This window comes from Lissotriton helveticus, chromosome 9 (assembly GCF_964261635.1).
Source record: "Lissotriton helveticus chromosome 9, aLisHel1.1, whole genome shotgun sequence".
NCBI classification, from domain to species: domain Eukaryota; kingdom Metazoa; phylum Chordata; class Amphibia; order Caudata; family Salamandridae; genus Lissotriton; species Lissotriton helveticus.
The window spans coordinates 1,216,487,407-1,216,502,831 of NC_136070.1; the positions used below are offsets into that span (position 1 = coordinate 1,216,487,407).

Here is a 15,425-nt window from a genome sequence, read left to right on the forward strand (position 1 = left end):
TTTTATAACGACAAAAACCGAATAAAGAAATTTATTATTAAAATTAAAGTGTGCGCACCACTGAAAATGCGCAATTAACCGAATGCCTTTGATGAAGAAAAATGAAGTAAAGTGTGCGCACCACTGAAAATGCGCTAAAAACGGAATGCCTTCTATGAAATAAACAATATAAAGGTGTGCACATCACCGACGTTGCTTTGGAGTTAATTTACGATTGTAGAAAGAGCAATCTCACCCGCTTTCCAAAGAAATACACACAAGCAGTGGCAGCTAGGCGTTACGAAAGTACGCACAAAGACAGAATTGAAAATGGCCGCTCTCACGTAGGTGCGTAGTGACGTCGCTGGAACGCAGGGCAGAAGCTAATATTAGATTTGAAATGGCTGCCAAAGCGTCGCTGAGCTCTGAGGTCACTGGAACGCAACGTTGGGAAGAGGAAACGCAGAGCAGGAAGAGCAGGTGACGCGAAGCAGACTCAGCAGGGCTCTTTCACGCGCTGGAACTCTGAAGCTCAATCAAACATAACGGATCCATCCAAAGTTAAAGGTAGCTGAATTAAGGTAAATCGAATTAAAATTGAGTTTACAGTACCTTGAAATTCGTCAAATTAATCGAAGGCAGGAAGAAAAATTTTTTGTCGAAATTTCCAAAAGAGTTTTGGGCTGTTTTCGGCTTGTTATGAGAGTGAAAGCTCCCAATAATTTCAAATAGCCAAATAATCCAGTGCGTCTTCTTGAAGTTTCCCTCGTCGCCAATATAATGATGAACAGCAGGCGGTGTGATGATATAAATTAGGTTTATTTAATTCTCAAACCATAGACCCACTGGATCAGGGGAAAAACATCCCAACTCTCCAGAATCCAACCGCCTTCTCCCACCAAGCAAAACACCAGTATTGTAAGATTGCATCACATAGTTCCACAGGTGACACAAGCATATTCTAAAGGTGAGCTAACAATAAACATACAATAATGAACATAGAAGAAAGAATATGACCTACTACCACACAGGGGCAAAGCTGCTCGCTTTCGGGCAGGGGCAGAGTGTATTTTCTTCGGGTTGTGGTCACACGTTTCACCGCCTGGGATTGCTGGGCATATGTCCCAGAGCTATTGCTGCTGTCTTCAGGGGGATGTACTTGGGTGGCTACTGTTCCACTAAGGCTCAAATCACTTTCCCTTTAATGACATCACTTGGGTCCCCATTCTCAGTAGTCCCAGAATACGGTGCCTTTAGTTGGACACAGAAGTACTGATACCACAGACATTGTTAATTTCTGGATCTGGAAGTACCGTGGCATTCTGAGTAGCACCCAAGGGAGCCCCATACAACAGGGGAATTAGTGGAACAAGTGTTACTACTGCCGATGACTGCTGTAGTTCCCCATTTCCAGCTGGTTACTCACTGAAAAATGTCATCAGCTTCTGGCTGGTTACATTTCTAGGGCGTTATTAGTCCCCTGAGAATGCCATTGCAGTCAGAATAGGGGTTTTATTAGATGATGTTCATTTTAATGCCTGTGGTTGGTTTCATAGAACACGTGTACATTTATGGATGCCCGCGGCAATGGGAGCAGTGGTGCACAAGTGGAAATACTGTTGTCCTCCAATCTATGGTTTGGTTGTTAAACACTTTTTTGTTTGGCTGAGCTCATGTATTCTTGCCTGTTTCCTTTGTGCCTTCCATCCAGAGTATGTTCTTCTATTTTGGGACCCATTCATTCTCTCAGTGATTTAAACAGTCTACTTGGCATTGCCAAGCACCGCATCCATTTGGCCCACTTGAGCCACGTGACACTGGTTTCCAAATTCCAACATATTTTAGCACAATTCTTTCACCGCTATGGCATGTGTGAATGATGGCCAGCTACCTCTGTCTAGGACACAGATTTCAGTCTCAATGGGCCCGATTCACAGAACTAACTTAAGACAAAATCCTAAACGTACTACTTTTGGTATTCACAGAAGTTAGGATGTTGTCTTAAGTCTGTCTTAAGGCTGTCTTAAGACAAACTTAAGACAAAATCCTAATTTCTGTGAATACCAAAAGTAGTACGTTTAGGATTTTGTCTTAAGTTAGTTCTGTGAATCGGGCCCAATGTGTTTTAACTGGCCACCTGGTGATGCAGCACTACGTTTCCGTAAGTATTGGCGGCCTTGTGGAGGCAGTCCTTTTTACAATCTTGAGGTATTTCCGGTACTCTTCATTGAATAGCCACTCGATGCTTCCCAACTGTAGGAACATTCACAAAGCGTGTGATGCATTGTGAGCCACAAAAAGAGAGGGCAGCACTTTCCCCTCATCTTGAAGATTGCAAGGGCCCAGAATGTGTTCACTGCAGCTCAGAATGACAAATGCAAATCGCAAACCATCTTTGCATATTCTAAATTATAACTTTACATTCTGCAAAGGCATCTGCATTGGACAGTTAACACTTTGTAAATACAAAGCAAGTGCCCTGTTGCTTAAACATGATGGTGAGGAGTTTGATAAGTGTGCTTTCAGTTTGAAAGTTTTTACGCTTTTGCACCAAAGTCCATATACTCTTTTGCGTCTTGAAAGGTGGTCCACATCATAAGTTGGATACATGATGTGCTGTCATACATCGTACCTGGTCCGAATAACTTTCAATATGCGTTACTTCTGGTATGAATATTATTGGTTAACATCAATGATTTGATTTTTCCTTTTTCTTAGGTGCTCTGCTCCCATCTATTGATGTCCTTCAGTTTAGCCATTTCAGTTTTCTTTAATCCTCTGCCTGCTTTCTTGAGTGGTTCATGTGCTTGTTTGATTAAACCTGTCATCTGTCCACTTTACAAAAAACCCATTCTACATTTTCTCAGCAAATTTAGATAGGCACTTTCTCCCCTAATTATATGAGACATAATAGACTTCTCACGACAAAGTCTGCAATTCGTTGTCACCTTTACTTGGCAAGTAGGTCTGCTTTTCAGATTAGGGCCCAAAATTTCCGTATAACAGTTTAGAATGGCATTATGTCATTGCTTTGACCTAATTGTAATGTCCCTATATTTTGAGTTTTCTATAATTGCCTGCCATTTGTCCTGGCTGTCAGTCTGATACAAGCGCATATGCATTGGTAAATAAATTGCCAGTGTTCTGGCTTTTCATCTAATCTTTGAAAGCACCACCAGAGCTTGTAGTAACAATTAAGAAAATGGGTCAAATCGAGGTATAGATCTAGTTTGTGTGTTTGTCGTTGATGCTGTACCAAATCACCAAGATATACTCATACTTCTTTTCATTTTGATTTTAACAAAACATTAAGGAATTCAAATGAGGTTCCTCTTCTGTCCTTTTGAGTTTCCCTCTATCTCCATACATTTTTCTTATAACAATATCACAGAAGTTGTGCCCTATTGTTATCTCCCTTAGATACTGTACAAATGTATGTTCATAACATCTCTCTTTGTAAACAATACATGTTGAACATTTAAGTTTTTTTTATACTGTGTATTTACAAATGCTTGCTTAATTTTAAGAGCTGCCTCCAAATAAAAGCTGCCTCGAACATAGACAGGGGAAAACCTGCTCTCCCCTAGCTGTTGGGCAGGGGCAAAGTGCATTCCTCCAGGTTGTGAACATACGTTTCACCGGCTGGGACTGTGTACACAGGCTTTGGGTGCTGTATGGGAGATGCTGTATGGGAGAAGGCGCTCAGCCCACACCTTTCACTCTCACTCCAGCACCCACATCTGTCCCTCCTTCCTCACCTTCAGCCAGCGCTGTGTCTTCACCTCTCTGCTCTGGGGCACCAGTTTAAGCACCAAGCTTTCTTCTCGTAGTGTCTCTTATCTGACCTCTCTGTGGTAACGTGTCTTCCTCCATGTTTTTGCCATCTTTATATTCGTACTCAAAGTATCTAAAGAATCTTCTCTGGGCAGAAGCCCTCTCCTCATAACCTGCCCTCTACCATTGCAAGCTCAAGGAAGCCCCCTTGAGTTTGGATTTTGAAATCACAGTAGACCAGGGACCACCAGTACTTAAAGGCTACCATTTTATAAGGATCCATGTGGTATCCCGTCATTTCATGAACACAGTATCACTGCGGGTTGCCTCTGCATGTTTTCATTGTGATATTTGGACACGTCTTTGCATATTATAAAGTTTTGTAAATGTATGCGCAATGAAAGACTGCCTTTATGTACTTAGGTTTCATCATTTTTAAACTGGGTAACACAATCCACACAAGTACACTCCGCACCATGCCACATAATTCCAATCAGTGTAATATCACTTAACGCCACACACTTCCACACCACACAATTCAACTCTACACATTTCCATTCTATACCACATAATTCAACAAGCCACATATTTCAACTCAACAACACAACTACACAACACACCAAATACAAATACATCTAATCCATACCACAGAATTTCACATCATGCCACAAAATTCAACAGCACACCACATTTAATTCCACAGCATACCACTCCACAACACAAAATGCCATTTCACATAATTACAGTCTGACATACAGTCCCACTCCACATTATTCCAGTACACTCAGTACAACATAATTACTATCCACATATTTCCAGTGCACACCATGTCACATAATTCAGCTACACAAATCCACTCCACACGACACACAATTCCACAACTAACCAGTCCAATCAAGACCACATAATTCTACTCCACACCACATACAACACACATCCACTCCACAACACATAGGTAAAAGATATTGGGCCATATATATCAATGTTAGGTTTTGCGATTCTCAAATAGCAAATTTTTGAGAATCTCTATTTGAGAATCGCAAAACGTCATGTATATAGGATTTGCAATACATTTTGCGAATCCTACATATTCCTTAATTGCGAATCACAAATTGCAATTCGCAATTAAGGAATACCTCCCCATTCATTCCTATGGGCCTAGAGACCCATAGGAATGAATGGGAAGACATTCTCAATTTGCGATTCTCGATCAGAGAATCGCAAATTGAGAATGCAATTTCAAGGGTGCCAGGGTATCAAAAGGACACCCTGTTGCACCCCTGAAATGAGCATGGGTACACATGTGGCGCACATACATGCCCTAAGGGCATGTGTGTGCGCTACATGCCACTTTTACAAAATGCAGAAATGTGCTTTTATGAAAAAAATAGCAAATTACCACCAACCTGTAGTTGGTGGTAATTTGCGATTCCTTATTCCATATGCGCAAAACTTGGGTGCCTCATACATTCCATTTAAGGAATCGCAAAATGCGATTCCTTAAATGCATTCGCAAAATAAGGAATCACAAATTTTGCGATTCCTTATTTTGCGAGGCAGTTTTTCTTTTATACATACCATTAAGCCTAATTGCGATCGCAAACGCCGAAATTCTGCGAATTTCGGCATTTGCATCGCAATTTTGAATGATTCATATGGCCCATTGTAATTTACAACACCAATACCTCTAACTCTCACAAATGTGAGACCAATTTGCATTGCACATGCTTGTTCCCTCTTGTAAGGGTTATTGGGGAGTGAATGGTGATTCTATAAGTTGTGTAACCTCCTTTTTGAACATGCTGTCTAAAATACACTTTAGCTCCTTATCTATACTTGGACATACTTTTCTCACTTTGTCAGCGGTTCAACCACAGATCATAGTTGCCTCTCAATTTGGGTTGTGTTTCTTTGGTGCAGGATCAGCAATGACAGCGAATGTGTGTAAGAAAATCACTGCACAGTTGACTGGGGCAATCGGGAAGCAGGATGACGCAGCTGTGCAGCTGGAGGCTCTGGACATCTTGTCAGACATGCTAAGCAGGTGAGAAGGTCTAATCTGGAGTCATTTGCAGGCAACATACTTGAGCTTCTTGGTGCCCATATTTAAAACAAAGATGGAAGTAGATGACCGGTTTGCTCAAAACGACAGTTCAGTAGTTAAGCCAGAATGACTAACTCCATCATAGGATCCATACCACAATATCACATGCTCCATCGATTGATCAGTTCAAAATTGTGGAATGATATATGGAAATGCTTGGGGCTTTTTTCGTTGGAAATGGATAAAAAATGCAGGGAAAACTTGAAACTCTGCATCGCAATTAATGAATAGCAATATTTCTCAACAAAATGCCAAACGCAAATATGCAACATTATACTTTACTCACTCTATTAGTTTTGTCACACATTTTTGAGTGCTTATGAGAGAGTGCTACACACACATAACATTGACTTGGCCAGGTCATTTTCCAGCACTGACTACCTAACTTCACTCTTAACTATGCCCTTCTGACATTGCTGTAAACTATCACTTCTCTCAGCTGCCTGTGTGTATAACTTCTTAATCAGGTTCACTTGCCGCAACCGCGCCTCATTCTTTTTAGGTTGAGCCCAGATGTTGCTTGCACAGTCTCTTTGAGACATGTTGTGTATTTTTTGTGGGCCTACATTCTGCCCATTGATTTCCATTTGTTTCTTCGAGTGTTGTTTCAAATTGTTTGCTTGGAAGTGGTTAATCTTCCCTTTAAGTCCCTCCTTCTCATGTGTTGCTCCCTCCCACGGAGCATGGCACTATTACTTGTAGCCTTTTGCTGGTGTGCATACAGGCTTGTTTCTGCTCACACTTTTTTCCTTTTGTTTCTGCATGTGCTTGAGGAAGGTACCTTTCTCTTCGCACAGCTGCGCCTCCTATCTTTCAATTTTGAGCGTGCAAACGATTTGCTGCTCCAACAGTGCTTAATTTGAGCCGTGGTTTTCTCTGCTCAGCACTGGCACTTAATTGTCAACACTGATGCTTGGGACAGTCTGCCACTAGGTGGCATTGTCTAGCTAATTTAGAGATGACCACAACAACAGTTAATTATGAATTCAGTCTACATTAAAAATGACTATTACCTGCCACCTAAGCTATTCGTATAGCTTTGGGAGCCTGGAATAATCCGAATTGTCACACTTCTAGGATTGTAATGGTTCGTAGTTGTTTTGTTACGATCATTGAAAGCATGGCTGGGGCAATGCTTATTGCAACCTGCAGTGGCCTCCTGACGAGCGCCTTGGCACATATATATATATATATATATCCAACCTTTCAGGAAGCACAAAGAAGGAAAAGCCGCAGGTAGCTTCAGAAGAGTTCTTTATTAAATTCGAGCACTTGCCAGCAGTGGAACGAACAAGTTCAGGCTTCTCAAAATCAATTGCCAGACGCGTTTCAGGTTTGAAATACCTTTCTTCAGTGGCGGTGAGCAGGAATGACAGCCTCGCTTAGCAGTATGTTAATTAAATACCTGCCCGTATGGGCGTGGCACTCCCAGTGCCTCTTGGTATTTGTAGTTAATGTTTACCCCAGTGGGCGCAAAGCTCCTTCCAATGTAAGCAAAAAGTGTTTAACCCCAGTGGGTTGATGCTCTGTACCTCGCACTTCAACTGCCCTGCTTTACAGTGCTCGAAGGTGAACTCTGCGCACGTTTTCAATCCCTGAAAATGAAAGCGTGCGCCGCTGCCTCTGTTAGTCTCTGGCTTGGTTGCAGGCCTGAGCAGACCCGTGTAGTCGCGGTTGGGCTTTCCTTGTCGGGCGTGCAACACCCCCATAAATCCAACCTTTCAGGAAGCACAAAGAAGGAAAAGCAGCAGGTAGCTTCAGAAGAGTTCTTTATTAAATTCGAGCACTTGCCAGCAGTGGAACGAACAAGTTCAGGCTTCTCAAAATCAATTGCCAGACGCGTTTCAGGTTTGAAATACCTTTCTTCAGTGGCGGTGAGCAGGAATGACAGCCTCGCTTAGCAGTATGTTAATTAAATACCTGCCCGTATGGGCGTGGCACTCCCAGTGCCTCTTGGTATTTGTAGTTAATGTTTACCCCAGTGGGCGCAAAGCTCCTTCCAATGTAAGCAAAAAGTGTTTAACCCCAGTGGGTTGATGCTCTGTACCTCGCACTTCAACTGCCCTGCTTTACAGTGCTCGAAGGTGAACTCTGCGCACGTTTTCAATCCCTGAAAATGAAAGCGTGCGCCGCTGCCTCTGTTAGTCTCTGGCTTGGTTGCAGGCCTGAGCAGACCCGTGTAGTCGCGGTTGGGCTTTCCTTGTCGGGCGTGCAACACCCCCATAAATCCAACCTTTCAGGAAGCACAAAGAAGGAAAAGCCGCAGGTAGCTTCAGAAGAGTTCTTTATTAAATTCGAGCACTTGCCAGCAGTGGAACGAACAAGTTCAGGCTTCTCAAAATCAATTGCCAGACGCGTTTCAGGTTTGAAATACCTTTCTTCAGTGGCGGTGAGCAGGAATGACAGCCTCGCTTAGCAGTATGTTAATTAAATACCTGCCCGTATGGGCGTGGCACTCCCAGTGCCTCTTGGTATTTGTAGTTAATGTTTACCCCAGTGGGCGCAAAGCTCCTTCCAATGTAAGCAAAAAGTGTTTAACCCCAGTGGGTTGATGCTCTGTACCTCGCACTTCAACTGCCCTGCTTTACAGTGCTCGAAGGTGAACTCTGCGCACGTTTTCAATCCCTGAAAATGAAAGCGTGCGCCGCTGCCTCTGTTAGTCTCTGGCTTGGTTGCAGGCCTGAGCAGACCCGTGTAGTCGCGGTTGGGCTTTCCTTGTCGGGCGTGCAACACCCCCATAAATCCAACCTTTCAGGAAGCACAAAGAAGGAAAAGCCGCAGGTAGCTTCAGAAGAGTTCTTTATTAAATTCGAGCACTTGCCAGCAGTGGAACGAACAAGTTCAGGCTTCTCAAAATCAATTGCCAGACGCGTTTCAGGTTTGAAATACCTTTCTTCAGTGGCGGTGAGCAGGAATGACAGCCTCGCTTAGCAGTATGTTAATTAAATACCTGCCCGTATGGGCGTGGCACTCCCAGTGCCTCTTGGTATTTGTAGTTAATGTTTACCCCAGTGGGCGCAAAGCTCCTTCCAATGTAAGCAAAAAGTGTTTAACCCCAGTGGGTTGATGCTCTGTACCTCGCACTTCAACTGCCCTGCTTTACAGTGCTCGAAGGTGAACTCTGCGCACGTTTTCAATCCCTGAAAATGAAAGCGTGCGCCGCTGCCTCTGTTAGTCTCTGGCTTGGTTGCAGGCCTGAGCAGACCCGTGTAGTCGCGGTTGGGCTTTCCTTGTCGGGCGTGCAACACCCCCATAAATCCAACCTTTCAGGCTGTCATAAAGAACTCTTCTGAAGCTACCTGCGGCTTTTCCTTCTTTGTGCTTCCTGAAAGGTTTGATATATATATATATATATATATATATATATATATATATATATATATATATATATATATATATATTTATATATATATATATATATATTATTTTTTTTACAAATGAAGCACTGTGCGTCAAAGATGAATATTTACTTTTTTCTAGGTCATGCTAAATAATAGATGTGTATTTTTGTGTAACTCGTTTTGTCGTTTTGTGTTAGAGTTTTTTTTGGTTATTTTTTTGACAGGATTTCTGTTGTGCGGTCTTCCAAAATGGTTGACTCATAAACTGAATCGGAAATGTGTGGCGAGGAACACTGTAAAGCTGGCATTCAGCTGTAATTCCATGTTGCATACCGGGCACGCGGGAAAGGCGCTAAGCTAAACTGTGATGTGCTGAGTGAAAAAATTGAACTGCGAGAAATCGCCTCCCTAATGGCATTGTACCAGAAATGAAAATTCGCGATGAGTCACACCAGTTTTCGCACAGAGTATCTGTCGCTTCCCAGCTATCAAGCAAAGCGACAGAAGTGTGGGCATGTAGTTGCCACCGAAGGGGTCAACAGCGTGTGCAAACTGTGGCAAACAGTGTCTCTGCCTATGTAATGATACAATTCTGCCCCGGAGTGGCGGGGAGCCCATCTTCCGCCTACCTATTGCCTATCTCTTATTGCTTTTGCATATGCATTGCTTGACCCTTACATCTCCTCCTTCACCTTGATTGCCTTTTTATGTTACCGCACTAGAATAATAGGTTACATAGTGACAGATTTTTTTACTTTCTCTTCCCGATCCGTTTCAATTGCTTTGTTTCTAATGTTTACCAGTGGTGTCCCCTGTGGTTTCCGATCTATTTATTGGGTTTTGTTAGACGGACCGGGAGGGTCGGCCGAGGATAAGGGGAGAGGTCTCCGGGGAGAGCCGTCTCCAGCGAATCGTACAGACAAGTAACTCCCCCCCCCACAGACGGACACCACACAAGGATAAAGTTCAACGATACTTTATAGGGAATTCTTCAAGTACGGTAGAATGGTACAAGGAGGTCTGGACTCAGGGGTCCCCTCTATTCTGGTCTCTGTTTGGGAAGAGGGTAGCGGGACAGTCTTGTTACCAAAAAGATGGCAATAGCTCTCAATCCTCGAGCTCGGGGGTGTAGATGAACGGGCCGCGGCGGAGCCAGCAGGTCCCGAGATGGATGAAGGAAGACGACGGTCCGCGGCAGAGCCAGCAGGTCCCGATGAAGGTGGTGGGTACAAACGGTCCGCGGCCACGCCAGCAGGTCCCGACGACGATGAAGGATAGGGTGGTTCCCAAAGCCGCGGCAGCGCCAGCAGGCAAGACGAGGGTGCACAAGACAGAGCTACGGCAGCGCCAGTAGTCCGTCAAGGATGAGTTCTTCTTTGCGTCTCTCGACTCCAAGATACAACTCCCGTCCTGCTCTGGAGCTGCCCCAGTTATAGGGCTGGTGTGCTTTGATGTCCGGACCCTCGCACTTGGAGGTCGGGAGGTCCGGGATGAGGGAGTTCAGACACCCAGCAGGGGGGTGGAGCCAGCGCCCGGGGAGGCGATGGGCGAGCGGTACTTGGCGGGGGAGAGCCATCGACACCTCTTGCTCCCATTGACTGACCAAGTAGCCCGCTCACCTCCTGGGTGGATGTTGGTGCCGGAATGTCTGAGGCCTGGCCAGGCCCAGGGTTGAGGTCGATCGGGGGCCAGGCGGCCTCGTGGTGGAGTGTCCAAGATGGCGCCCAGGATGGGCGCGCAGGCCGGTAGTGGGTCGGCCTACGCGGTCAACAGGTTCGAGTGTAGGGGTCCCTGCGGGGACGGTGGACGTGCAATGGTGGTGTGTGGTACTTGCGTGGCTGGCTCGGGCCTGGTTGGGCCGGGGGAGAGCGGCCCTTCCTGTGGCCTGTCCAACATGTTTCATCTTACTATTCATGTGTAATGGTATTGGTAACCAGTGACAGTGGAGCGATGCATCCTGTTTTCGTCGCTCTCTCATCTGTGCTTTCCACGCCTTGCTGCTTACTCCCTCTGGCTTATAGTCCCACGTCTGCTTTGTAGAGTATCCTGGAGTATGTGTAAGGCCAGTTTTTCTTCTTATTACTACACAGGTGTGCTCCTTTACTCATGTTGTTTTTATATGTGTAATTTTTTAAATGTCACATGAAAAACCAGTAAAGAAAAAGGTGATAAGGATTTCGGAGAATGTATTTCCAAACGCAAACACTTGTGCCCCTTCCCCTCAGATGCGCTGCCTATACATGCTAATGAGAACACTGGAAATTGCGATGTTGCATTCCCCGGCAGCGGAGAGACCCCAGCTCGCCCCTCCCTTGCATAAGGCTTCCACAACCACCTTTCGTCCTTCTGGGGCTCATAAAGAACTAATTGCAAACAGGAATGGTGGAACCACCAAAACAAGAATCAAGAAATAGCTGATGGTGTGGGAGGGGGCAGAGCTGTCGAGTTATGTCTAAGTCACACATGGTGTGGGAGGGAGCAGGCTGCGAAAGGGGTTGGCCGCCTCGGGTCTGACCATAGCGCCATCATACATAATAAACATGTTGTCTCAATGAACGACATACATGGCAGTAGATCCAATTTAGGCTGATGACTCCCAAAGTTTGAAACAAAAGCAAGGCTTTATTTGAGCTATCTTCCGCGTGAAATGGCCTTTACTACAATAGAAGTAAATTGGAAAAAAACATTCCCTTGACTTTTTTTTCTCTCAACATTTCCCACTTTCCTTTTCCTACTAAATGTTGGCATGCATAGCACCCTCAAATGCAAGGATATTACTCCAACCCCCCCCCCCGCACAGATATGTATTTACATGCATATCTCAGTATACTCTCAAGAACACAGGTGTGTACTCATTTACACACATGAAGTAGGTTTGTCTTTAGTCTACATGAGAAAAGTGTGCCATACGCCCTGTGCTGTATTAACTTTTCCACACACCATCCTGTACCCTATCACATAGAGGTACACAAGCCCTTTCTCTTTAACTAACGTCACAGTTCTGCAGCCAAATAGCCCCACGTTTTATTAAGATAGGTTGGATGCAACATTTTTTCTAACAAGGGGGCTCAACCGTATTTTAAGTTTAAAGAACACACTGCATCAAGCAACAGCATGTGATCATCTGGCATTTATCTTTTGCAAGATACATTTATGTACTGCATTAATCCGCTTAGCTACATCACTGATATTGGAAGCTGGAACCTGCTTATTAAATTGACTCTGGAACCACTTAGCTAGCATTTCTGAGCCTCTGGCATGTTGTATCATCTTTCTGTATTTGCAGACAAGTCAGTTGGCACGTGGGCTAGCCCAGGCAGTATTTTTAGTTAATACACATACTGGGATTTAATGGGGGGCATACACAGAACGAGCAAACCAAACCTACAAGTCCAAGAATTCAAATGTTTTTTTGGCAAAAAAGCCAAGCCTGTTCGAAAGGTGTCCGATAAACCTGTCACAGGAGTGTGATTACTTTATTCATACATATTTGATCCTGGGGCACAGCATTGCTATTGGAAAATATTACAAAATATGTTGACACCCTGGCTCACGTACAAGTTTAAAACCGTATGTAGTAAATATATAGCTCTGCAATCCCTGGTGGTACAGCACTCGGTATAATGTGCTGCATGGCTACACACTTGAAAGGTCCAAAAGGTGAGACCTATTGGCTATGTCAAAGTTATTTTTAATGTTTCCGGTGACCTTACTGTAAGCCATATCTTTGTCTAATGTAGATGTCCAGGTATAAAGAAATACAATAGTGTTAGAGGAAAATCTGCTGTTGATTTTCTAAATCACCTTTAATTAGGAAAGCTCATTGCATTGTCTTCAGAAAAGGCCGCCAAAAATCTGGTCACTAGGTATTTGAAGATCTGTGAACATCTTTCCACCTTGGACATTTTAAATTTCCACAAATGTTAACAAAGAGATACGTAGATTCTATTACAGTTACTTATTTGAGAGGTTTGAAAGCTGAGAATATTGACACAAAGGGAAAAATGTGTATTGAGGATGTTTGGTAGTAAGAACTCCATGTTTGTAGTAAATTGCAGAACATAGAGCAGATAAATTATGTTTTTTTTGTCTCTGGTTGCAGGCTCGGCGGGGTCCTTTTTTCATTTCACTCATCCATCTTGAACTGCCTCCTCCCTCAGTTGAAAAGCCCTCGGCTGGCTGTCCGCAAGAGAACCATCATTGCCTTGGGCCACCTGGTTCTGACTTGCAATGGGAACATCTTTGCAGAGCTCATGGACCACCTCATAGCTGAGCTGAAGAGGAATGAGTCTACCTCGGTCACCAGAACATACATCCAGTGCGTGGCTAGCATCAACCGGCAAGCAGGACACCGAATTGGTAAAATGTTTGCTGGCTGCTCTTTGCTCTTCAAGTCTGTTTACTAATACTGCTCCTCTTTCTCACGATAGAGCCTTCAAAACTACAGAAACCTGTCTTATTATGTATATCTTTATCTTGTATATTTTTGATCTGAGAGGACTCTTCTCATGTCTAGGTTCACAGGCCTCTTTCTTCTCATGACTTCTTTATCTCTTAGGTTTCCTCAGCATCCTTATGGCTCTTACCAGACAAGGCTTCCCTTCACATTGTGGATGTCTTGTCTGCTGTCTCCCTGTGTCTCTGTTCACAAGGCCCACCATCTCATTTTATTTTATTTCCCATGCTTTCAGTAACTGCCTACAATTAAATGGTGAAAAGACAGAAATTAGCCTTCGGGCTATTATATCTTTCATGACTCCTTTAGCTCCCAGAATCCTCCATTCCGTTCATGGATTTTTAGCTCAACTCCCTAACCTGAAGCTTCCATATTATATAGCACATGGATCTTCCCTCTCTTTTTAATTGTCACATCTCACAGTATTTCTCTTCTCCTGTTAGGGTTCCACTTTGTTTCTTAATAGCTTTTAGTTCTCACACTTCCATTCCTGACATTTAGTTCACAGTCTTCCCTCTGCTTATTTTTTTATCGTTCAGTTTACATTACAGGATCTTTACCTTTGTGGCTTGTTGTACTTGTCATGCTCCCACTTCTCATGACTTTCATATTTCACAGGGCTCCTTCTTTTACTTTTGCTTTACTTTACTTCTCATGGCACTCCGTCCTTCTTGGAGCTTCATTTGTTTCACTACTTCAGTGATCTTTCCTTCTACTATTCACATCAAAAGGCTCTTTCATATGCACCCACTTTCTTTGACACACGTTTCCCATCTTGATGTCGCCTCATTATCTCACAGGGTCTCTTCCATCAGCCTCATTTAATTGTTCAGCTAGCTGGTGTCACCCTTTTGTCCTGTGTCTCCCTTTGCTCCCGAGGCTTTCCATCCACCTCATTGCATCTTTGACATTCAGCTCTTTTCGTTTTCTTTACGTGGTTATTTAGCTCAGATGATTCCAGATTCTCATTGTGATTTTACTTCGCTTACATAGCTCTTCGTTCTAGTTGCGGCTTACTAAACTCACTTACATCTCCTTCTCATGGCTTCATTAGCTCACGTTGCTCTCATAAATCTTTTTGGTGCTATGCAGCCCACATTGGCTCTTCATTTTCCTTGTGGCTTTATTTGCTCACACACTTCTGCAAAATCATGAAGCTTATGCCACGCCTTCCCCGTTTATTTTGCTTCGATGACTCTCCTGTTTTGTGGTGTTTTTCACACACAAAGCACTCCTTATTACCATTATTTAATATGCAGCTCAAACTTATTTTAGCTTACATGGTGTCCACATCTTTTTTGTTGTCTTGATTGCCCGGAGAATACTTCTCTCTCCTTTGTGTCTTATTTACTCTGCAAAGTTCTTGTTTCCCCTTTGTAGTTTTGTATAGTTTGAAGAGCATTCTTTGTTGAGTTTGGAGTGATACTTGTAGGACCATCGCTTCTTGTTAAGGACTTTGTTTTACTTGCAGGACAATGCCTTCATGTCTGCTGCTTTACAAAGCTTGCATGGTTCTTTCATGTTTAGCTGTGATTTTAATGCGAAAGTGCCTGTTTCACATCTGTGATTGTGTTAATGGCGTTGCTCTCCCTTTATAGTTGTGTTTATCTTGTAGGGCACTCCATTCTTCTTATTCACATTCTTTATTTTTCAGGACTCTCCTTTCATGTGCTCCATTATTTATTCTGCAGTGCTCTTCTTTCTTTTGTGTGGTAGTGTTTAAATTGTTGTTCCCTTTTACCTAAGTGGATTTTTTAGGTTGTAATTCTGC

The 15,425-nt window shown here is 43.6% G+C and overlaps 1 protein-coding gene across 2 annotated transcripts in view; it reads left to right on the top strand.

Moving 5' to 3' along the window:
* The window catches only part of LOC144782367 (cullin-associated NEDD8-dissociated protein 1-like), a 205,177-nt gene that overhangs the window by 70,725 nt on the left and 119,027 nt on the right, over positions 1 to 15,425 (top strand). For both annotated transcript variants that reach the window (XM_078661685.1, XM_078661686.1), the window contains exons 4-5: positions 5,674 to 5,797; positions 13,301 to 13,557. In XM_078661685.1, the coding sequence (XP_078517811.1) occupies positions 5,674 to 5,797; positions 13,301 to 13,557 (381 nt within the window). The remainder of the gene's footprint in view (positions 1 to 5,673; positions 5,798 to 13,300; positions 13,558 to 15,425) is intronic.